This window comes from Pantherophis guttatus, chromosome 3 (genome assembly GCF_059756535.1).
Source record: "Pantherophis guttatus breed Tessera chromosome 3, ASM5975653v1, whole genome shotgun sequence".
NCBI classification, from domain to species: Eukaryota; Metazoa; Chordata; class Lepidosauria; order Squamata; family Colubridae; genus Pantherophis; species Pantherophis guttatus.
The window spans coordinates 36,363,575-36,382,818 of NC_142065.1; the positions used below are offsets into that span (position 1 = coordinate 36,363,575).

General features: G+C 37.0%; 1 protein-coding gene across 1 annotated transcript; it reads right to left on the minus strand.

Moving 5' to 3' along the window:
• Window positions 1–200: 200 nt before the first annotated feature.
• On the minus strand, window positions 201–7,446 carry LOC117663731 (tubulin alpha-1C chain). Its single transcript, XM_034414149.2, has 5 exons — window positions 6,885–7,446; window positions 3,835–4,057; window positions 2,813–2,961; window positions 1,228–1,908; window positions 201–699 (listed from the first exon to the last, which is right to left on the minus strand). The coding sequence occupies exons 1-5, from the start codon at window positions 6,885–6,887 to the stop codon at window positions 406–408; spliced, it is 1,350 nt and encodes a 449-aa protein (XP_034270040.1). The 5' UTR covers window positions 6,888–7,446; the 3' UTR covers window positions 201–405.
• Window positions 7,447–19,244: the final 11,798 nt, after the last annotated feature.

A 19,244-nucleotide genomic window follows, 5' to 3' on the forward strand; every position in this document is an offset into this window, starting at 1 on the left:
TGAACAGATATTAAATGCATGAGAATAAAGATATTTATGTATAAAGATGTATAAAGATTACTTGTGATATTAAGAACATGTTTTTTATGTAAGCAATATTTTATAAAATTTTTATAAAAAAATAGAAAAATTTTACTATATGCAAATACTGAGTGGAAATGTCTGTGTTTAAGAATTTGCTGTAACGAAACCACTCCATATTGATATGCAAGATCATTTTATTTGTATCCCAGCTAAACGTTTAATGCTTGAACCAACAACTGAAAATTTCTTTGGTTATAAGAATTTATTCCAAGCACTTTATCATGGAATGCTAAATGTTTACATTTGAGATGTAAAAATGCATTTTCTTGGTAATACAGGCAAAGTAGCAAATGGCAACAGCCTCACAATATTTAAAGAGTTTTAATACTCTTCACCTTCATCTTCACCATCCAAGGAGTCAGTGCCCACTTCTTCATAATCCTTTTCAAGGGCAGCCAAATCTTCTCGGGCCTCAGAAAATTCTCCTTCCTCCATTCCTTCTCCTACATACCAGTGGACAAAAGCACGCTTGGCATACATCAAATCAAACTTGTGATCCAGGCGGGCCCAAGCCTCTGCAATGGCTGTGGTATTGCTGAGCATGCAGACTGCACGTTGGACTTTGGCCAAGTCACCACCAGGAACTACTGTTGGGGGCTGATAATTAATGCCCACCTATAAAGTTACAGAAATAGACATTGTCAGGCTTTCCTACATCCAAGTAGTATGTGACATTTCTACACTGCAAATCAGAATGTGCTGCATTTACATAGAGAACAGAAATCCTATAAAGGTTGTTCTGTGCTTAAGCACCAGAACTGGATCTGTATAATCTGCCTTTTTCATAGAAAAATTGAAATAATTTTTGCTTTAATAAGCAAATTTCAATTATTGCAAATAATTTTTATTTGCATTTGTCAGAAAATATCCCAACATTATCCCCAAAAGCAATTCTGCCGTTAAAGAAATGGAGTTCAATTTGCATAATCCAGCATGTAGTTTCTATATATCTACGGTAGCATCTTAACTATCAGAACTAGGAGCAAAACCCTTCAGCTATTTGCTCTTAAATATAATCTTAATTGCATTGTAAATCATGATGCTGTTTATATTATTTCAAAGTTTCATGTTTCTACTACATTTATTCAGAAATCTACACATTTAGACAAGATATCATTTTCAATACACATCAGCAATACTTACCTTAAAACCAGTAGGACACCAATCAACAAATTGAATGGTACGCTTTGTCTTGATAGCAGCAATGGCAGCATTGACATCCTTGGGGACAACATCTCCACGGTACAACATACAACAGGCCATGTACTTGCCATGGCGAGGATCACACTTCACCATCTGATTGGATGGCTCAAAACAAGCATTGGTGATCTCAGAGACAGAGAGTTGCTCGTGATAGGCTTTCTCTGCTGAAATAATAGGGGAATATGTGACTAGGGGAAAATGAATTCTGGGATAAGGCACCAGGTTTGTCTGGAATTCTGTCAGATCCACATTTAAGGCACCATCAAATCTGAGAGAGGCAGTGATGGATGAAACAATCTGACCAATGAGGCGGTTGAGATTGGTGTATGTTGGGCGCTCAATGTCTAGATTCCTTCGACAAATATCATAGATGGCTTCATTGTCAACCATGAAGGCACAATCAGAATGTTCAAGAGTAGTGTGCGTAGTTAATATGGAATTGTATGGCTCAACAACAGCAGTTGAAACTTGAGGAGCTGGGTATATGGCAAATTCGAGTTTTGATTTCTTTCCATAGTCAACTGAAAGGCGTTCCATCAGCAGAGAAGTAAAACCTGAACCAGTGCCTCCTCCAAAACTGTGGAAGATCAGGAACCCTTGCAAACCGGTGCACTGGTCTGCCTGAAAGAAGAATATGCATATTACACATTCCAACAGTACACACAAGATTTATGTCCTTTAAGTTTGCCCTTTTCTTTTTTATATCCTATAAAGTAGCAAGAATTTCCTTGCCAAGAAATAAGTTATTGTGATCTGTAAGGAAAGAGGCTTGGCTTAATATCAAAAAGTTATTTAAAATTGTCAGTTTAGACCACTGGCAACATTGGTTTGACCCTTGTCCCCAGGAAGGAGAGGAGAGAAGATAGTATCAGAAGAGAATGAAAGGGAAGTCAAAAAGAAAAAATGAACAGACAAATGAGTAGTTCCAACAACTTTTGGCTCTAGGATTGCTCTGATTTGTATTGAAAGAATATGTTAGCAGTAGAAAAAGTGTTATCCACGGGTACCCCAAATCACAAAAAGGGCCCTTGTTCTCCGAGCTCTCATTTCTCCACCTGGGTCCTATACTGTCTGTTGACTGGATAATGGTGCCCCCAAACAGGCTCAGAGGTCATTGCCATCTTCACCTGATAAGTTCCCCTTGATTGTCATGGTCACATTATAATATATTGTTATATTGATATGACAACAACTGCATCCTGGAGCCCAGCCTTTCTCCCTCCCAGAAGAGAGGAGCTGGGGAAGGGACAGCAGCTTTGTCACCCAATCAATCACTGCTTGCCTAGCCATGTAGGTGTAACTATTACTACAAGTGGGCAGAGAAGCCTCCAAGAATGCCTGTGATAAGCGCCTTTCCATATCACGTGTTATCTTCTTCATTTCAGCCAATGACATTTTTCTTAATATATTGCAGCCCCCAGGCCAATAAAATAATCTGCCTATGGCACAATTTGTGTTTAGATCCAATTTATGCTCAAGGTAAATTTCAGTGTATGTTTGACAGGTTTAAAACATTAGGACATACCAGTTTCCTAATCCGCTCCAATACAAGGTCAATTATTTCTTTCCCCACAGTGTAGTGACCTCTTGCATAATTGTTAGCAGCATCTTCCTTGCCAGAAATCAATTGTTCAGGATGGAAGAGTTGCTTATATATCCCATTCCGCACTTCATCTGCAATAGAATACATACATTATTTACAGTGAAAATCTAGAAGAATTTATTGTTCATATTCTACTTCCTCATTGGTTCCGAGTATCACTGTTTACACCATAACCTGTCAATACCTAAGATAATTCATAAAATTATAAATATAAGAACTAATAAGGTATTAGAAATAATATCCTGCAGAGGTTTGAAGACTGAAAAAAATATTTTTAAAATGGTTTTATTTACCTTTCCAAGCAATTTCCAGTCTTCTGTAAGTAATCCATTTTGTAGTCAATACAGGTTTTAGGTTTGATAAGGAAATACAGATTGTATATTCCAACCATTTATATTTTTATTTTTCCCTTCATATAAATATTGGTTTCTGGTTTCAAAAGTATACATTTTAAACTTAAAAAACTCTCATTTAATTTTAAGACTCTCTTGAATATGATTGGTTTGCTACTTGACATTTCCTGTCTGGGAAATAGATGGGAGATAAGCTTATTGAAAGAGCATATAAATATTCTTATTTCTTAGTTGCAGATTTTAATCTATATCTTAACTGGACACTTAATAGGAACATGATTCATTGTGCCAAGTACTCCAAAAGCTACAAACTAATCATGAGAATACATAGTAGCAGAGGGCAAAGAGAAACACTATCTGATTTTTCAAGTTATGAAATATCAAAGTCTAAATAAAATAAAGCAGATTATAATTTGGAAATAAATACTGTCCTTTCATCCAAATGTATATTAGGGGTAACACACTTCTATAAATTTCCTTTATAAAGTCCAGAAGGTAACATAGAAAACAGGAGGTTTTTACATCTTAGCCTTTCTGTTAAACCACTTCCACATTTCTCCCTTTTACTGCAGACATGTAAGCCATATTTACCTATGACTGCTGGTTCCAAATCCACAAATACAGCACGAGGAACATGCTTTCCTGCCCCCGTCTCGCTGAAGAAGGTGTTGAATGAGTCATCTCCACCACCAATTGTTTTGTCGCTTGGCATTGTGCCATTAGGCTGAATGCCATGTTCCAAGCAGTACAACTCCCAACATGCATTGCCAATTTGCACACCGGCTTGGCCAACATGGATTGAGATGCATTCACGCTATGGAGAGAGAGACAGACAGGAAATTAGTAAGGTTTCCTCTTTCTTCTTTACCATGAACTAAAAGGTAAAGTGCCAGCTAATTCACCAAATGGAAAATAGGTACTGTCAGCTTCTTTTGAATTTAAGGGATAGTCATCTTTTAAGGAGTTATCAATTCCTTGAAACTTTGCATCAATGCTAGAATAAGACTCCACAATTTACTTCATATTCTATGAAAACATATTTAACTTTCACTCTATAAAATAGCCCTTAATTGTTTTGAAACAGTTGGTTATAAATATAGGAATTCACATCCCAGAATTTCTGGCCAGCGTTGCGAAAGCTTCAGGGTGGGAAAAGCTATAATACAGGTAGTCCTTGACTTATGACCCTAATTGAGGCTGGAATTACAGTTGTGGCAGTCAACAAAGCCAGTGACCAATTTTACAACCTTGTTTTCAATCATTGTTAAGTGAACACCAGGATCATTAAGTTAAAGTTTTCTGGTCTTCACCAGAAACTAGCAAAAAAACCCTACAAATATCATGGTCCTGTGACCATGGGATGTGGCAGATGGTCATGAATGTGAGCCAATTGCAAGGACCCCAAAATGTGATCATGTGACCATGCAGGGGTTTTGGGTGTGTGTATGTCAGCCATCAGAATTTTAAAAATGGGTTATAAATAGCTCTGATGAAGTCCATCATAACTTCAAATTAAACAAGGTCTACCTGTAAGTGTAGATACATTTTATGACCTGGACATCACAAATAATCTGGCCAGAAGTATCTGTAGGATCTTAAGTTTTTAGCAAAATGATGAAAGCAGCAATATGCTGCAAGTTTCACCCCCTTTATGTATGTCAGGACAACCTATGTTCTTTTTATCATTTCCTACACCCAGTGCCTCTGGTCAAAGAAAATATATACTTTGTAAAAATAAAAATGTAAAGCCATTTACTTACTCCCTCAAGTCATGGGGAAAAACTATTTCCACCATGTGTAGAGGCCTTGAACAGATACTTAGAGGAGTGCCAGGTGAGTCCAAAGATACCTCTTTATGCCTACTATATCCACCCACCCCTCTTCTTATAGTCATACAGTATTTGTGCAGGAAAAAGAAAGCAGATAGTTTGAATGCTGTAAATGAAACTTACTCATTTGATTTTCTGGTAAAGGGATGCAATTGTTGGGACCAAACATTTGGTGAAAAAATAGGTGGTCTCTATTATTGACAGTTGTTTGGCTGAGGGTTTTCAAAATTCCAATGGAATTTTGTGGAATTTCACTTCCACTTCCAAAAAGTGGAATAGAGCAGTGAAAGTTGCACCCATGTATCTAGCAGTGCACTAGTATTACAGTTAAGCATCTCATGGTCATCAGTTCTTGACTGCATCAAGTCTAGAGGATTATAAATCTGGAATAATTTGTGGCTGTGCACAGGACCCTTTAGTCATCAGTTCATTCTTTGCATAATTGTCATTAAAGGCCATAGCTTAAATACTGTAGATATAAATCCATTTTAATTATGTTCAAAAATGTCTGATAAGAGAAGAATTTTTATTTTAGTTGATTGTTCTAAAGGGTTTAGGATTCTAATTTAAGATTTGTCTTATTTTTTTCACCAGACTTGCAATATGAAGTTATTTTTGGTGAAATCAATGTAACAAAAATAATGGTTACAATCTAACAGAAATATCTTGGAACAATTGTAAGAATTAAGAATCTGAACCTCAATTTAGGAATAAACAAAACAATTAGAATAAAAGGATAAATAACTTAAACAACATGAACTCTGAGCCAGATTGCATTGTGAAAAACAGTTTTACCAGATTTTGTCATAAGAGTGTTGAAATATCAGGAGAGAAAAAACAGAGGCAGCCATCTTATTTAGAACTTTTCCACCATTTTATGTCAATGCACAAAGTTGCATTGTACAAAGTTGAAGGACGAAACTCAAAACGGCCAGAAATGTTCCAGTCGGTTACAACTTTAGAGAGAGAGAGGCCCAAACTCCTACAGAAAAAAACCTGGCTGGTTGAACAGCCATTAAAACTGGCGGGACTTAAAAGAGCCGGGCATGAGGGTGGCTGATCAAAGTTTCTTTCGCATCCCTTCCGGCCCCCCCCCTTTTCTTTTTCAAACAAAGAGAAGTTTTTCTCCAGAGATCAGGTGGGATTAAATCCGCCCGGGTCTCGGCTTCCCCAACTCTTCATTTCTTCTCGATTTCTGGAGATACACGCAGCCCTTGAACACGTAACATCTCAAAAGCTTAATGCAAGAACCTCACCCGAGGAAACTCTTGAGTAAAGCGTAACTCGACCCCACCGCAATCACTACACTCCGAAGCGGCGGCGGCGGCGGCTCTACTGTCGTTCGCTGCCTTCTCACGGAACAGCTGGGCCATTGATATCGGGAAAGGCGCATTCGCGGAAGACGAGCGCGCTTCTTGGGAGGAAAAGGCCCCATCTTTGGGGGAAAGACGTAGGCTCCCCGGCAGGCGACCTCTGCTTCCGGAAAGCCTGAGCCTTCATTCGGACCTCTTCGTTACCCAGCCCCTTTTTTCGAAGCAAAGGCTGCCCAGGCTATCAAGAGGGACCCAAGTTCAGGTCGTGCCCTGCTCTCGCTAGGGATTTGGACGCGGCAATTACGAGGCCTGGAAAGTGGAGCACTCGGGGTTTTCTTTTTTAAAGAAAAGCTTTTGGTAAAGGGGCCCTTTACCCATTACATAACGCCCCACCTGTGGCCGTACGGAGGCTTTACTAACCAAGTCCCTGGAAAAAGGACAAAACGGTCCCAGAGCAAATAAATAAATAAATGAATAAATAAAGCCAAGCGGCCCTTACCATTTCTCCGGCAGGTTACGGCTCTCCGAAGTTATCGGTGCTCTGGCGACAGCAGACGCGCTACGGGTCTGAGCGGCACCGCGAAAACAGCTGCTTCGCTCTCTGGGCAGCCTTTATATAGAGACCCCCAAACGAGCGCTTTTCTCCTTGCAGCGCATTGGGTAGCTCGGCCGTCTCCTCACGCCTCCCCTGGCGCGCTATTGAGTGGGAAGCGAAAGTAGGGAAGCGGCCTTCTCCTCGTCATTGGGTAAGAACTACGAATGTATGCATTCGCGGGCGGCCATAGGGCAATTCGTAATGGGGCAAAGTTAAAATAAAAAATAAAAAAAGTTCCCGCCAAATGCAAGCGGCCGAGGTCGTCTCGCTTCCTTCCCGCGTCTGATCAGCTCGCGTTCCTGCGGGCCAAGTTCGGATCTGCCTGCACTTGTCTGGAAAAGCCAGACGCAGATGCGCCCTGTTGCCGGGGTTAAGTGATTTGCTTCTTTCGGGACTCCCCGTTGATGGCTGCCTGTTTATGTCTCGCAGAGAGAAGGCGGCCTTTCGAGGAGGGTTTTCCTGAATCTGTTGAGTTGGATGAAAAATACAGAGAGCCGAAGTGAAAAACAAAACAAAACCGAAGCCTCAATGAAACTCAATTCTCCATTATTTGGGGGCCGGGGGAGGTGAGCATGGAAGGAGATAGGGGCCTCCTGGTGGGATTAGGGACTAGAAAGAGCCAGAATCCTGATTCTGACTGTCAACGTGGCAACGTCGGAAAGTTTAAACCCAGATCGTAAGAAAACTGCAGTGTTTTCAGGCAGACTGTCTCATTGCCTCTTTTGGGATCTGATCACTGACTCCTTGGGATCTGATGAACATATAACTTGTAACAGAATGCTTTAAAATAGTATATGTCACATTTCCGTGTCTTTGCTTGATGCTAAATTTAAATAAGGTAGCTTGTATTTAAACAGGAACTTTATTAAATTTATGGGGGTTTCTAAAAACAAATCTAGTGACATATTTTCCAATTAGGATATTATGAAAGTATGCATTTATGAGCAGTGGCATAAATGTTGTAAAGTACTATTAGATTCCTGATTTTTTTTGTCATCTTAGATTAACTATCTGGACTTCTGAAGATACTTCTATGCTGGCTTGATAATTAACTATAAAAAGCTGCTCTGTTCAGTGTGCCACACTTCTATTACCTTGGCTGATTTCAAAAAATTAAGCAGGACCAAGGCCAGTTAGGGACCAGTTGGTCGATCAAGAAATCCCAGGTCTAGATTGGGAAATTGAAACATTCTGGGAGAAGACAATGGCAAACCATTTCTGTAGGTTCCCAAGAAAACTGGGAATGTATGTATTACATGAATGTATACATTAAGTCTCCAAAAATAAAGCCCAACTTGAAAGTGACTAGTCTTTTTAGGGTGAAACAATAAAAACAGATGTTTGATGGGACTTTGTATAATCAGTCTCTAATTTTAGTCACCAGTTCTCTGTTCCTCATAAAATTAAACACTTAATTCTACCTGAGTTCAGATGGAATAGTGTTTGGTAATATTTAACTGCCTGAGACTGTTTCTCTTGTTAATAACATTTGTAAAATAGCCTTTCCTGCCTGATTCCCTCCTCATTCTTAGAACTGTAATTGCCAACAAACATAGCTCTACTAGTAAGGGATTGTTAATGTATTAGTCCAATCATATTGTAACAACATCTACATTAGCTTTACAGCATTGATTGTATTTTTCCATTTTCTTTTGAGTTTAGCATTAGCATTAGATGCTCTCATGCTATGTAGCCAGAGGTGGGTTTCAGCAGGTTCTGACCAGTTCTGGAGAACCGGTAGCAGAAATTTTGAGTAGTTTGGAGAACCGGTAGTAAAAATTCTGACTGGCCGCTCCCCCATCTATTCTCTGCCTCCCAAGTCCCAGCTGATTGGGAGGAAATGGGGATTTTTCAGTAACCTTCCCCTGGATTGGGGAGTGAATGGAGATTTTATAGTATCCTTCCCCTGGAGTAGGGTGGGAATGGAGATTTTACAGTATCCTTCCCCTGCCACGCGCACCACGCCACGCCCACAGAACTGGTAGTAAAAATTTTTGAAACCCACCACTGTATGTAGCATATTGGGCAGCAAGGGATCTCCAGTATTTTCAGTTTTGGGTGAGTACTTCAGTATCTTCCCATGTGATATTTGAAGTCTTTAAGTCATCAATTGACATTTTTGGCCATGTATTTTGAGGGAGTCCTCTTGGTCATTTGGCATCAGGAGGGTGGGGATGGGGGGTTCAACTCATTGCCATTTGGGAATTTGATTGTTATCCATACAGAGTATATGATATGCAACTGTCAAGCCCTGGCGAAATCAATTCAGGCAGTTCAAAATATTGCAAGTTTAAGATCTCTACAAGAATTTACTAACTAATGGTCAAGGGCCTTGGTAGTACAGTGGTCTAAAGTACCCTGTTATTAAGACCAGCTGCCTGCAATTACTGCAGGTTTGAATCTCGCCAGGCTCAAGGTTGACTCAGCCTTCCATCCTTTCTAAGGTAGGTAAATTGAGGACCCAGTTGTGGGGGCAATAAGCTGACTTTGTATAAATATAAAAAAGGATGAAGGCTATTGCTTAGCACATTGTAAGCCACCCTGAGTCTCTGGAGAAGGGCGGCATATAAATCAAATTAAAAAAAAAAAAAGGAAATGAGCAGGAAATAAGAAAGGCATTCAAGGTGGGCTGGACTTAGATCTCTTGCAGACATGCATGGGCTTGTGACTTACGAAGTATTTGACCCCTCCCTCGGGCTCAGCTTGGTCATCTACAGCACGGGTGTCAAACTCGCAGCGTCACATTGCTGTCACGTGATGTTTTGTGACTTTTCCCCCCCTTCATGCAGCTGGGGTGGGCGTGGCCTATGTGTGACACATCCAGCCCGTGGGCTGCCAGTTTGACATCCCTGTCCTAGAGCAAGTTGGAGTCTTCTGCCTGCAACAATGTTATGCAATTTGCAGGAGAAACTCTTTGTTACTTCTTTGTTTCAAAGCACTTCTTTGTTAATAATATGGTCAAAATAGTGAATCTTTAGGATTCAGCAAAGCATTTTTGTTGGAAGACATGGAGTGTCTTGTTAATACTTGCTGATACCTTCTAGGTCCCACTGGCTGTTGGGATCACTATAGAACTGAGCAAATGGAATTTAAATTGTAGTTATATAGATGATGACTAAATTTTATTCATCCTCTGGAAAACACCTGTTGCTTTTCCAATGTGGCACTTGACATCCATCTGCATATTCATTTCGTGTGATTACACTACCCAAATAAGCAAACCTTTCTACATTCTCAAGTTGCTGTGATCCAAATATGATTCCTCGTATCTGTGCAGTGGAGTTCACATACATGATCTTTGATTTCTCGGCACTTATCCTGAGGCCAATTCTGATTGCTTCTTCATCTAAGGCAGCTGTCACTCGTCATTTCATCTTGTCTTCTTCAAGTATGGCAATATCATCTATTAAGTTGCTGCAAGTATATATAGATTATATTTTTAAAAATTTTTTAGTAGATATAAAAAAAGGGCCCTGTGTGCTTTGGGAAAAAAAAAGATGTGGCAACTTGAAGAAATGCATTAACATTAATGAAGTGACAATCGCAGCAGCATTTTTCAGCTCGGGCAGAAGCTGGAAAAAATGCAGGCTGTGCTAAATGAATAGCATTAGCATCCTCTAAGGACCTCATGACAGAGCCAGCTCCACAAGCTTCTGTCTTGAGTACGGACCCATAAGATTCCCCTCACTTTGAGTTTATGTAAAAAAAAGAAACAAAATGCTGTAATCAGTGAGATATTTTAGATCACTTTCCACAATTTGGAAGTTTTCAGATGTGTTGGCATGAAAATTCCATTTAACATTGTCAAGGAATTTTGGGAGATATATTGTAGTTCCAACACACATGGAGACTGCTAGGTTAGGAAAAGCTGCATTAAGTTTGGGGTATTTCCAAATCTCTCGGAGCCACATTTTCATTTGAAGTACTGTAGTCCATCAGATTTATACTGGGGCATCAGTCTGTATGAGCTTATTCTCGTGAAGAATTCTGTTCATCTTCTGTCAATACTTTGCAAAAGAACTGAACTGGGTTGGGTATGAACATGACCGATGAGGAAGATTGGAGGGAGGTTTACTCCCTACCTGCTGTAATTACAGTACATGATTTGTTTAGTAACTGGTAAAACAGGCTAATCGAGAGAGATTAGGGATCATTTCACATTCTTGAATAAGTTAGGTAAGGATGAGGAACTTTAAGCACCCACATATTGTATCTGGTCAGTAACATTCTGGGAAAATTATTGTACACAATTTAATATTGGTGTTGGTCATCAAATCCCTAAAAGATTTGAGATCTGACTGTCCAAGGGACAGCCTCTCTCATAAATACAGGCATTAAGTTCTGGTGAGAGATATTTTGAAGATTCCCCACTGTTCGAAGCTTGTCATCCTGTGCATAGGAGAGTGGCTATACCTGTGTTGCTCACAAACTATGGAATATGCTTCCTTGGAAGTTGGGTTTGGCTGCAAATCTCTCAAGTTTTAAATAGCTGTAAAATTGTAGCTCTTTAATTAAACAATCAGTTGTTATATTGTATTTAGTACCGTACACTTATCAGCTCACAGTCAAACACTGAATGAACAATTGGATTTGAGCTGCAAAAATCCAGATGGCCGGTACATATGACTATATGGAGTTTTGCAATCCAGATATAACAGCTCTGATTTTAGTATCAGTATTATTTAGTTTTTACATTTTTATTTTTAAAAAAAAACTAAACACCTTTATGCTTCTTTGAGCAAAAAGCAGGGATATAAATAAATCTCAGTGATAGGCTTTGTGACAATATCTCTCTCATGAATGGCTTTGGGGGCAATTGAATGAAAGACAAAAATGAATTTCAAATGGTAACTTTATATGCTCACTTTTTGTAGGAAGCTGTTGGGTTCTGCTTGATTTTGGGTGTGATATTTGATTTATGTGTAGATTTATCATGGGTAGATAATTACAGGTCTTGTTTTTGGCTATCTAGTTTATTTCATATGCATTAGTGCAAATTGTATTTGCCACACTATGCACATATTAATATATGGTCTGACTTTTGCTCTAGCAATCATGAAGATTCTAAGTGATGCTAGGATAACTTCTAACATGCTGCAATGTGAATTTTATACTTTCATTGGGTTGTATCCAGCTCAGACACAATGACCCTGGGGCAATCTGAATTTGGCTTCTATCAAAATCAGTACTGAATGATTCATTAGGTTTTTTTCATTAAATCTCAGAATAAATAGTATAAAAATCAAATAGGCATATGTGTCAGAATAGTTGGTAGGATTGTGGATGTTTTGATAATTTCTAACAATATATGTTTTGTAATGTGATTGTGAAAGCTAACAATGCTCACTAAATTATTAAAATTTTACATGTAGCGTTCTGGTTTTTATTTCTCAAATAGAAGAATAATATCAAGAAATCGTTTTGGGGTGTTTTCTACAGTCTTACAGGGAAAGAATGGGTGTGTTCACATTTAATTTGTATTTTCAGATTTCTCATATGGGATGTATATTTTGCCATATTTATATAGAGATAGATTTGGAAGGGAGAGGGCTGGTGCCAGAATAATTCTCAATGATCTGTGAAATTACCTGAAAATCGTTAAAGGATGAAGATTGAACATTTGACTCAATTATTCACAAAAATGTTTTTCAGTTCAGGTCTTGATGAGAACCTGACACTTTTAAGGAAAGTATTTGGGTTTTGGAATGAATGCAAGGTTGCAATTCATGTAGAGACCTTGTATGCTACATACTCATTAAGGAGGTGTTCCAACATGTGAAAAGGAGTTCATTTATGAGAAGAGTATTAGAGCTACAATTAGTAACACATATGGTTGGGGCTTTTAAACTCAGAACAGCTGTCTTCCCTGAGGAACTGTTTCATCAGTAGAGAGTTGCAATATTCACTTCCAATAATTGGACTGCTCTGTTTGTGATAAACATTTTAAGAGTTTGTGACAACAAAATAGGAGGCCCAATCTAAGCTACTGAAAAAGTGCAAATATTTATATTAGGAATAATAGTTCTATAATGCATTATCAAGTTGTTTTATGAAGTTTTTTTTAATCCTCTGAAAAAAGAGGATTTAAAGAGAAGTTCCTTTCCCTAACCTAGTAGTTACCTGAAAAAAATTCCTGTTGAAAATCCATAGTAGCAACATATGAGGAAGAAAATGCAAACTGAAGATGGTTCACTAAAAGTAGAGCCAACGACCACAACAGAATCAAGAGCCAGTAAGTAGCTCTTCATAATGCCTCTCCAGACAGGAAATGATAGGAGAGTGTTCCATACAGTTGTTCCTGGTGAGGAGACCTCAAGTTGGACTGGAGCAGCCTCTGATGGGTTTGGAACTCTGGGAGACAAGGGAATTATTATCTTGTTCAAACCACAGTAAGTGACTTCATAAGAACCCTGGCTTTGTACACTTCCTTTTAAAATCAGTTTTGAAAATGGCTTGCTATCTGCCTTTCAACTATTAAGAACCTTTGGATCAATAAATCTGAAAACACCAGGTGGGCTTCCTTCAATCCTTAGCGAAAGAAGTTCCAAATACAAGTTTAAGGATTTAAATGTTTATGGTGTAAAAAAACAAAAGATTAATTAGAGTTTTGAGTTTGAAAAGCTGCAAACGAACTAAGGGTCTAAATTCAGAGGTCTTCAAACTTGGCAGCTTTAAGACTTGTGGACAAGTCTTAAAGCTGCCAAGTTTGAAGACCTCTGGTCTAGATGGATTTGAAATAAGAATTTGCAATTAATTGTAAGAATCCTTCCTGTGTGAAACTGCTTTTGTTTTGAATCCTTAAAAATGGTATGATGGCTCTTTGAAGGTTGGACACTAGAGGGAACTAGAAGGAAGTTAAGATTTTAACTAAAAGAGAAGAACACTTAAATTTGATTTATACTGAATACGAAAAGGAGCAAAATATTTTAACAGTAGACATATTAGATATTTTTGAACAAATGGACCCAGAAGTTAATTTTAAAGTATCTACCTGTATAAATACTGTGTTTAATATATGTTATGAAAGAGGAACACATTTTACTGGACAAGACAAACTGATCTGAAAATGGATTTTAAAATGACAGGCAACAAGAATGATATGGAAAATGTGGCATATTTCACACACAGAAGAAACTGGCAATGTCTTCATAATTAAGAAGTATATACACATAACAAACCAAAAGAATGACCTGGATCGTTTTCCTATTTGGACTTATAAAGAAGTTTGTTAAAGCTTTAACAAGTATTTTGAGGAAAAATGAAATCAAGATTTAGGACATTATTTGAAGAGGCTAAAGATCAAACTTGTTAAAAGTAAAAGGAAAGAAAATATAAATGTGATTTGCTGTATTTGATTACGGTTAAAATAGATATGTTGTTAGGTAAAGGTATCATGCAGAGGTTCAAAACCCATTTCCTTTGTTGTACTGGAGTACAAGTCACAGAATAATAATCTTAAATTGTAGGAAGATAAATTTCAATTTAATGTAAGAATAATACTAACAGCAATTTGACAGTTAACTAATCACTAAAGAAGATAGAGGGTTCCCCTTCACTGAGCATATTTGAAAAGAGACTGGACAGCCACCTATCAAGAACCATTTTCATTTGGATATATCAGCAGGAGATTGCATAGTTTGAATGGGCCCTTCCAATAATGCTGTGATTCTAGGCTGAGCTGAGAGATGGATTCAATACAATACCACCCTTTGATGGCAGATCATATCTCTAGGAAGGTAATTAGCGCTTTAAAATGCTTATCATGCCCAATCTGGTGTCATAGCCATTTGTCTTTCTTTAATCTGTCTAACTCAAAAACTGCAGGCTTTGACTGGGCGATTCAACTTCATGAATAGTAAAAAAAACCTTTAAACCCACTGGGCTGTTCTTGAGAGAGAGACTTAAAGGGATCTGAGCCTAAGTATTTGTTTTCAGATATTCTCAAAGTGTAACTAGCATTCGCACATACTTTTCTTTCTAGAGCAAATTTAGAATGAAGACCAAATAACAACTGTTTATTTTAAAGTATAAAACGGCAGTATTTCTCTTGAATCTAAGTGATTTTCATGTTTCTCCTAAGAGGTTTTATCTTTATTGTAAATTTATAATATATTTTGTTATACATTATGTCAGTAGAAAAGAATGAATCCAATTCCGCTATCCCAAAGGTGCTTTTTCCAAAAGGCAACTGGACTTTGCTGGTTTTTTTCTTTGAAAACATTTCACTTCTCATCCAATAACTTCTTGAATTCTGAATTGAAGAAGCTTCTTGGATGAGAAGTGAAATGTTTCCAAAGAATCCCCCCCCCCCCCCAAAAAAACCAAAAACCTCCAATTGCCTTTTGGAGAAAGCAACTTTGGGACAACCATGACCTGGATGATTGAGAATCTCCATAGATATAATTCCACCATCATATTATTGACTTAGATACAAGCATCTTTTTAACACCTTTCATCCAAGCAAATAAAATTATTCTAATTGTAAAGTACATTTAAAAAAAAAATCTTTTAATTTGTTCAAATTAATTTCTAATTTGTTCATTAGAAAATAACTTTGAGATTTAGGATCTTGCAAGATGACTGTTTTGTTGCAGGAGGAAAGTTCATTTGTTATTCATTATACAATATTTGATTTAATCTGATTGTGCAAGATTCAAATATTTCTACTCCGAAGTATTGTAGAAAAGAACTACATTCACAGGTTAAAGTTCACAATATTTTCCACAATAAAAAAAAATAGGACTGATGTCATTTAATGCTCTCATTTGTAATTGAATTGCTATAGAATATACTGCAAAGATTATGGTCATTAGATGGCAGCATTTTTAGCACTTTTAAAGGAGGATTTTTAAAATTTTTCAGACATTTATTTCTAAAAAAGCTATTATCACAATAGGAAGCTCAGCATGCAGCCCTTTAAAAATGTGAAAATAACAAAAATGAACATAAAAATCATTATCCCTTTTCAAAAGCACTGCACTATCATTTTGTGAATTGTTTTCTTTATAAGAGTGTTTTCTTTTCCCAGAATTTTATTTTTTATTAAAAAAACCTGCAAAGTGTTGAAATACGTCTATTTCTTCCTATAGCCAGTTACAATATCACCCCCATACATTACATAAGAGGTTAATATGTTTGAAGTGTTTACAGGATTTAAGTTTTTTTAAAAACAAAACCACGAATTCTCCAGTTGCCTTGCACTTCCTGATACTGTATCTATCATGGTGCTAGCAAGCAATGTACCTCTCATTTGCATCTGACATATATGACAAAATTCCTCTTACTGCTTCATGTATGCTGCAATTTAGTTTATTCTGTAAATTTGGTTTGCCATGTGGACTGAGATGGTGTATCAGATTAATTCCTCTTCTTTTAAAGTATTAAAATCTATTGCAAAAATCTGAAACCTGTTTTTGTCAAGCAGAAAAATGTGATGTATAGTTGATTTCTGTTTCAAAATTCGGCCCAAGAATCATTTTATAAATAATGGATTTATGTAACATGTTAAAACTTATTTATTCTACTTCTGGTTTAGCATGTTTGGTGAACCTAGTTACTGAGACAACAAAACATGAAAAATATTCCGGAGAAACCGGAAGCATCACGGCGAGACTGGCTGGAAATTAGCAGGCTCCAATGAGCCCGGCGAAAATCCAACCAGACAAACCGCTGTTGGGAGGTCTTTGGACCAGAACCGTCTTGTAGGGACGGTGAAGAAGGAGAGGCGCCTCGGACGACTAAAAGGAACAGGCAAGTTCCTCAGAAGGTCGGAGGCAGCTCTTCGATCTGGTGGCGGCCATTAAATACGACTGCTTTGAAGCTGGGGCAACTAGAATAAGAGTTTGTGTAGGAGCGGTGTTTGGACGGAGTACTGGTACTGGGTGAGTGATTGGCCAACTCACACATAAAAAAGGAAATTTCTTTAAAAAAATATTTTTTTAAAAAAAGATCCCAGCAAGGAAATAAGCGGCTAATTGGCACTTGGGAATTTTAATGGAGGGAAAAGAACAGAGGAAGTATTATCAAAGTATTAAAGCCCAGAAAAGATAATTTTATATTTGGATTTAAAATTGGACTTGGAGAAATTAAATCCAATATAAGAAAAGGAAACCCGAGGGAAAGTATTTTTTAATTTTTGAAAGAATCTTGACAGTTCTGAAGTATGAAGAAAGAACAAAGAGGAGGTTAACATATTAAAGCCCAAGAAAGGAAACTTTACAACTGGATTTAAAACTGAATTTGGAGAAATTAAAAACAAAGGAAAAGCAATTTGAGAGAAAGTATTTTCTATGTGGATTTAAAATACTTTTGTAAACTGGATACTTTGTTGTTCTGAGAAGTGTGGATTGGAGAGAGACATCTGCTGGTGGAAAGAAAGCACAACCACGATTGACCTGAAAATTCAAGGAAATTACAACAGTGACCTTGATCACTCCAGGAGCTGTGAGAAATTTTAAGGAGTATTTGTTTTGTTTTAAGCTGCTTGGTCTCGACTTCTAAAGGAGGTGGATAATAATAAAGCTTTAAGTTGGAGTGGATTGGACAAACATTTGTACTGGATATTATCTAGAAATAAAAAAGAGATTATATGGACTAAAATTTTAATTAAATATAAGTGGAAATACTAATAATCTTTTAAACTAATAATATAGAGTCTTGGATGTGTGAGGAATTAATTGAGATGCTTAAAAACGTGTGTGACTCAATAAAGGGCAATAAAAAGTCAGAAACTTTATTAGAGCACACAAAACAGGAAAAAGAATATAAATGAGAAACAAGAAAATGATATTGAAATAAAAAGAATTGAAGGCAAAATGTTAGATGATTACACTGGGATTTACAGTGGCAAAAAAAGAATGGACGGAATATTTTCCAAGAAAAAAGCAATCTAAGGGAAGAGAAGGAAATGGGGAAAGATTAGATAACAGCAGGGGACGAATTATGTGAGTGAAGTTTGAGAAAGGATTCAGGAGAAAAGATATAATAAATATATATATATAAAAGAAGAAGATAAGAAAAGGGGATGAAAGGAGAAAATCATTAAGAAGTGGAATTTTGGTGAGACCAGGAGAAAATGGCTAAAAGGGGAAGAACGGTGGAAAGGAGGAAGGGAATTAAGATATATATTAGTAGATCTAAGGGAACTGTATTAATAGTAATTGTGAATGTAAAAAGTAAATATGATGAAGTTTATTGTGTATTGTAAAATGGAATAGCAGATGAAATATGAAGTGGTACCCTGTTTCCCCTAAAATAAGACATCCCCTGAAAATAAGCCCAATCGGGCTTTTGAGTGCATGCACTAAAATAAGCCCTCCCTGAAAATAAGCCCTCCCCGAAAATATTTGACTGCATGCGCAGCTGGTCCCCGCCATTTCCTCTGGTTTCCTCCATGTGCCCCAAAATAATAAGACCTCCCTGAAAATAAGGTCAAGCGCTTATTTTGGGGTTCAAAAAATATAAGACAGGGTCTTATTTTTGGGGAAACACGGTAATTAGGTTTAATTATGAAAATAATTGAAATTAAGATACAAAATTGAAATGTAAAAAAAAGTGTGATGAGGATTTTGAAATATTTTGTAAATGAGGAAATAAAATAATTAATTGATGCTATAATAGAGTCAGGAATTAAGGGCGGAGAGTGATATTGCTTATTATGTATTAAGAAGAGATAAGATGTGGAAGATCAATTAAGTTAAAGGGTTTCAATGTAAGAATTGAATAAGATGAAGTTTATTGTTTATAACCAAAAAATATGATGGGGATTATAAGAAATATATTTTATAAAATGGAAAAATAAGATAATTGAAGCAATGCTAAGAAATTAGGATTTGAAGGGCGAATAGTGATACTGTTTATATATTAAGTATTAAGAAGAGATTAAGATAAAATAATAGAGAAAAAAGAATATTATGGCAGAAAACAAAATATGTAAATTGTATCTGGAAAAAACAAAAAAGTTTGGAATAGATTATAAAAATCAATATAGATTATAAAAATCAATATATAATTATGTTGTAAAAGATGTGACCCAGTCAATACTCTGTTCATAAAATATGTACGTAAAAGAAAAATTTAATAAAACTTGTCTAAAAAAACCATGAAAAATATTCCTTGAGGATGCTCTATGTATTAATTTAACTGTAGCAATATTTCAGATAACAGACATGACAAAAATGTTGCTACTGTAGCATTAGGGATTCAACAAAGCCCTTTTTCATTTTTGCAGCGCTAGTATAAGATCTCCCAGCAAGTATCTTCCCA

Bases quoted from the DNA above. Each gene is read 5' to 3' on its own strand.
- LOC117663731 (XM_034414149.2), bottom strand. The intron at 2,962-3,834 runs GTAAATATGGCT...ATTCTATTGCAG, and splicing joins TTTGGAACCAGCAGTCATAG to ATGAAGTGCGGAATGGGATA. The intron at 1,909-2,812 runs GTATGTCCTAAT...TTCTTCTTTCAG, and splicing joins TGGAGCGGATTAGGAAACTG to GCAGACCAGTGCACCGGTTT.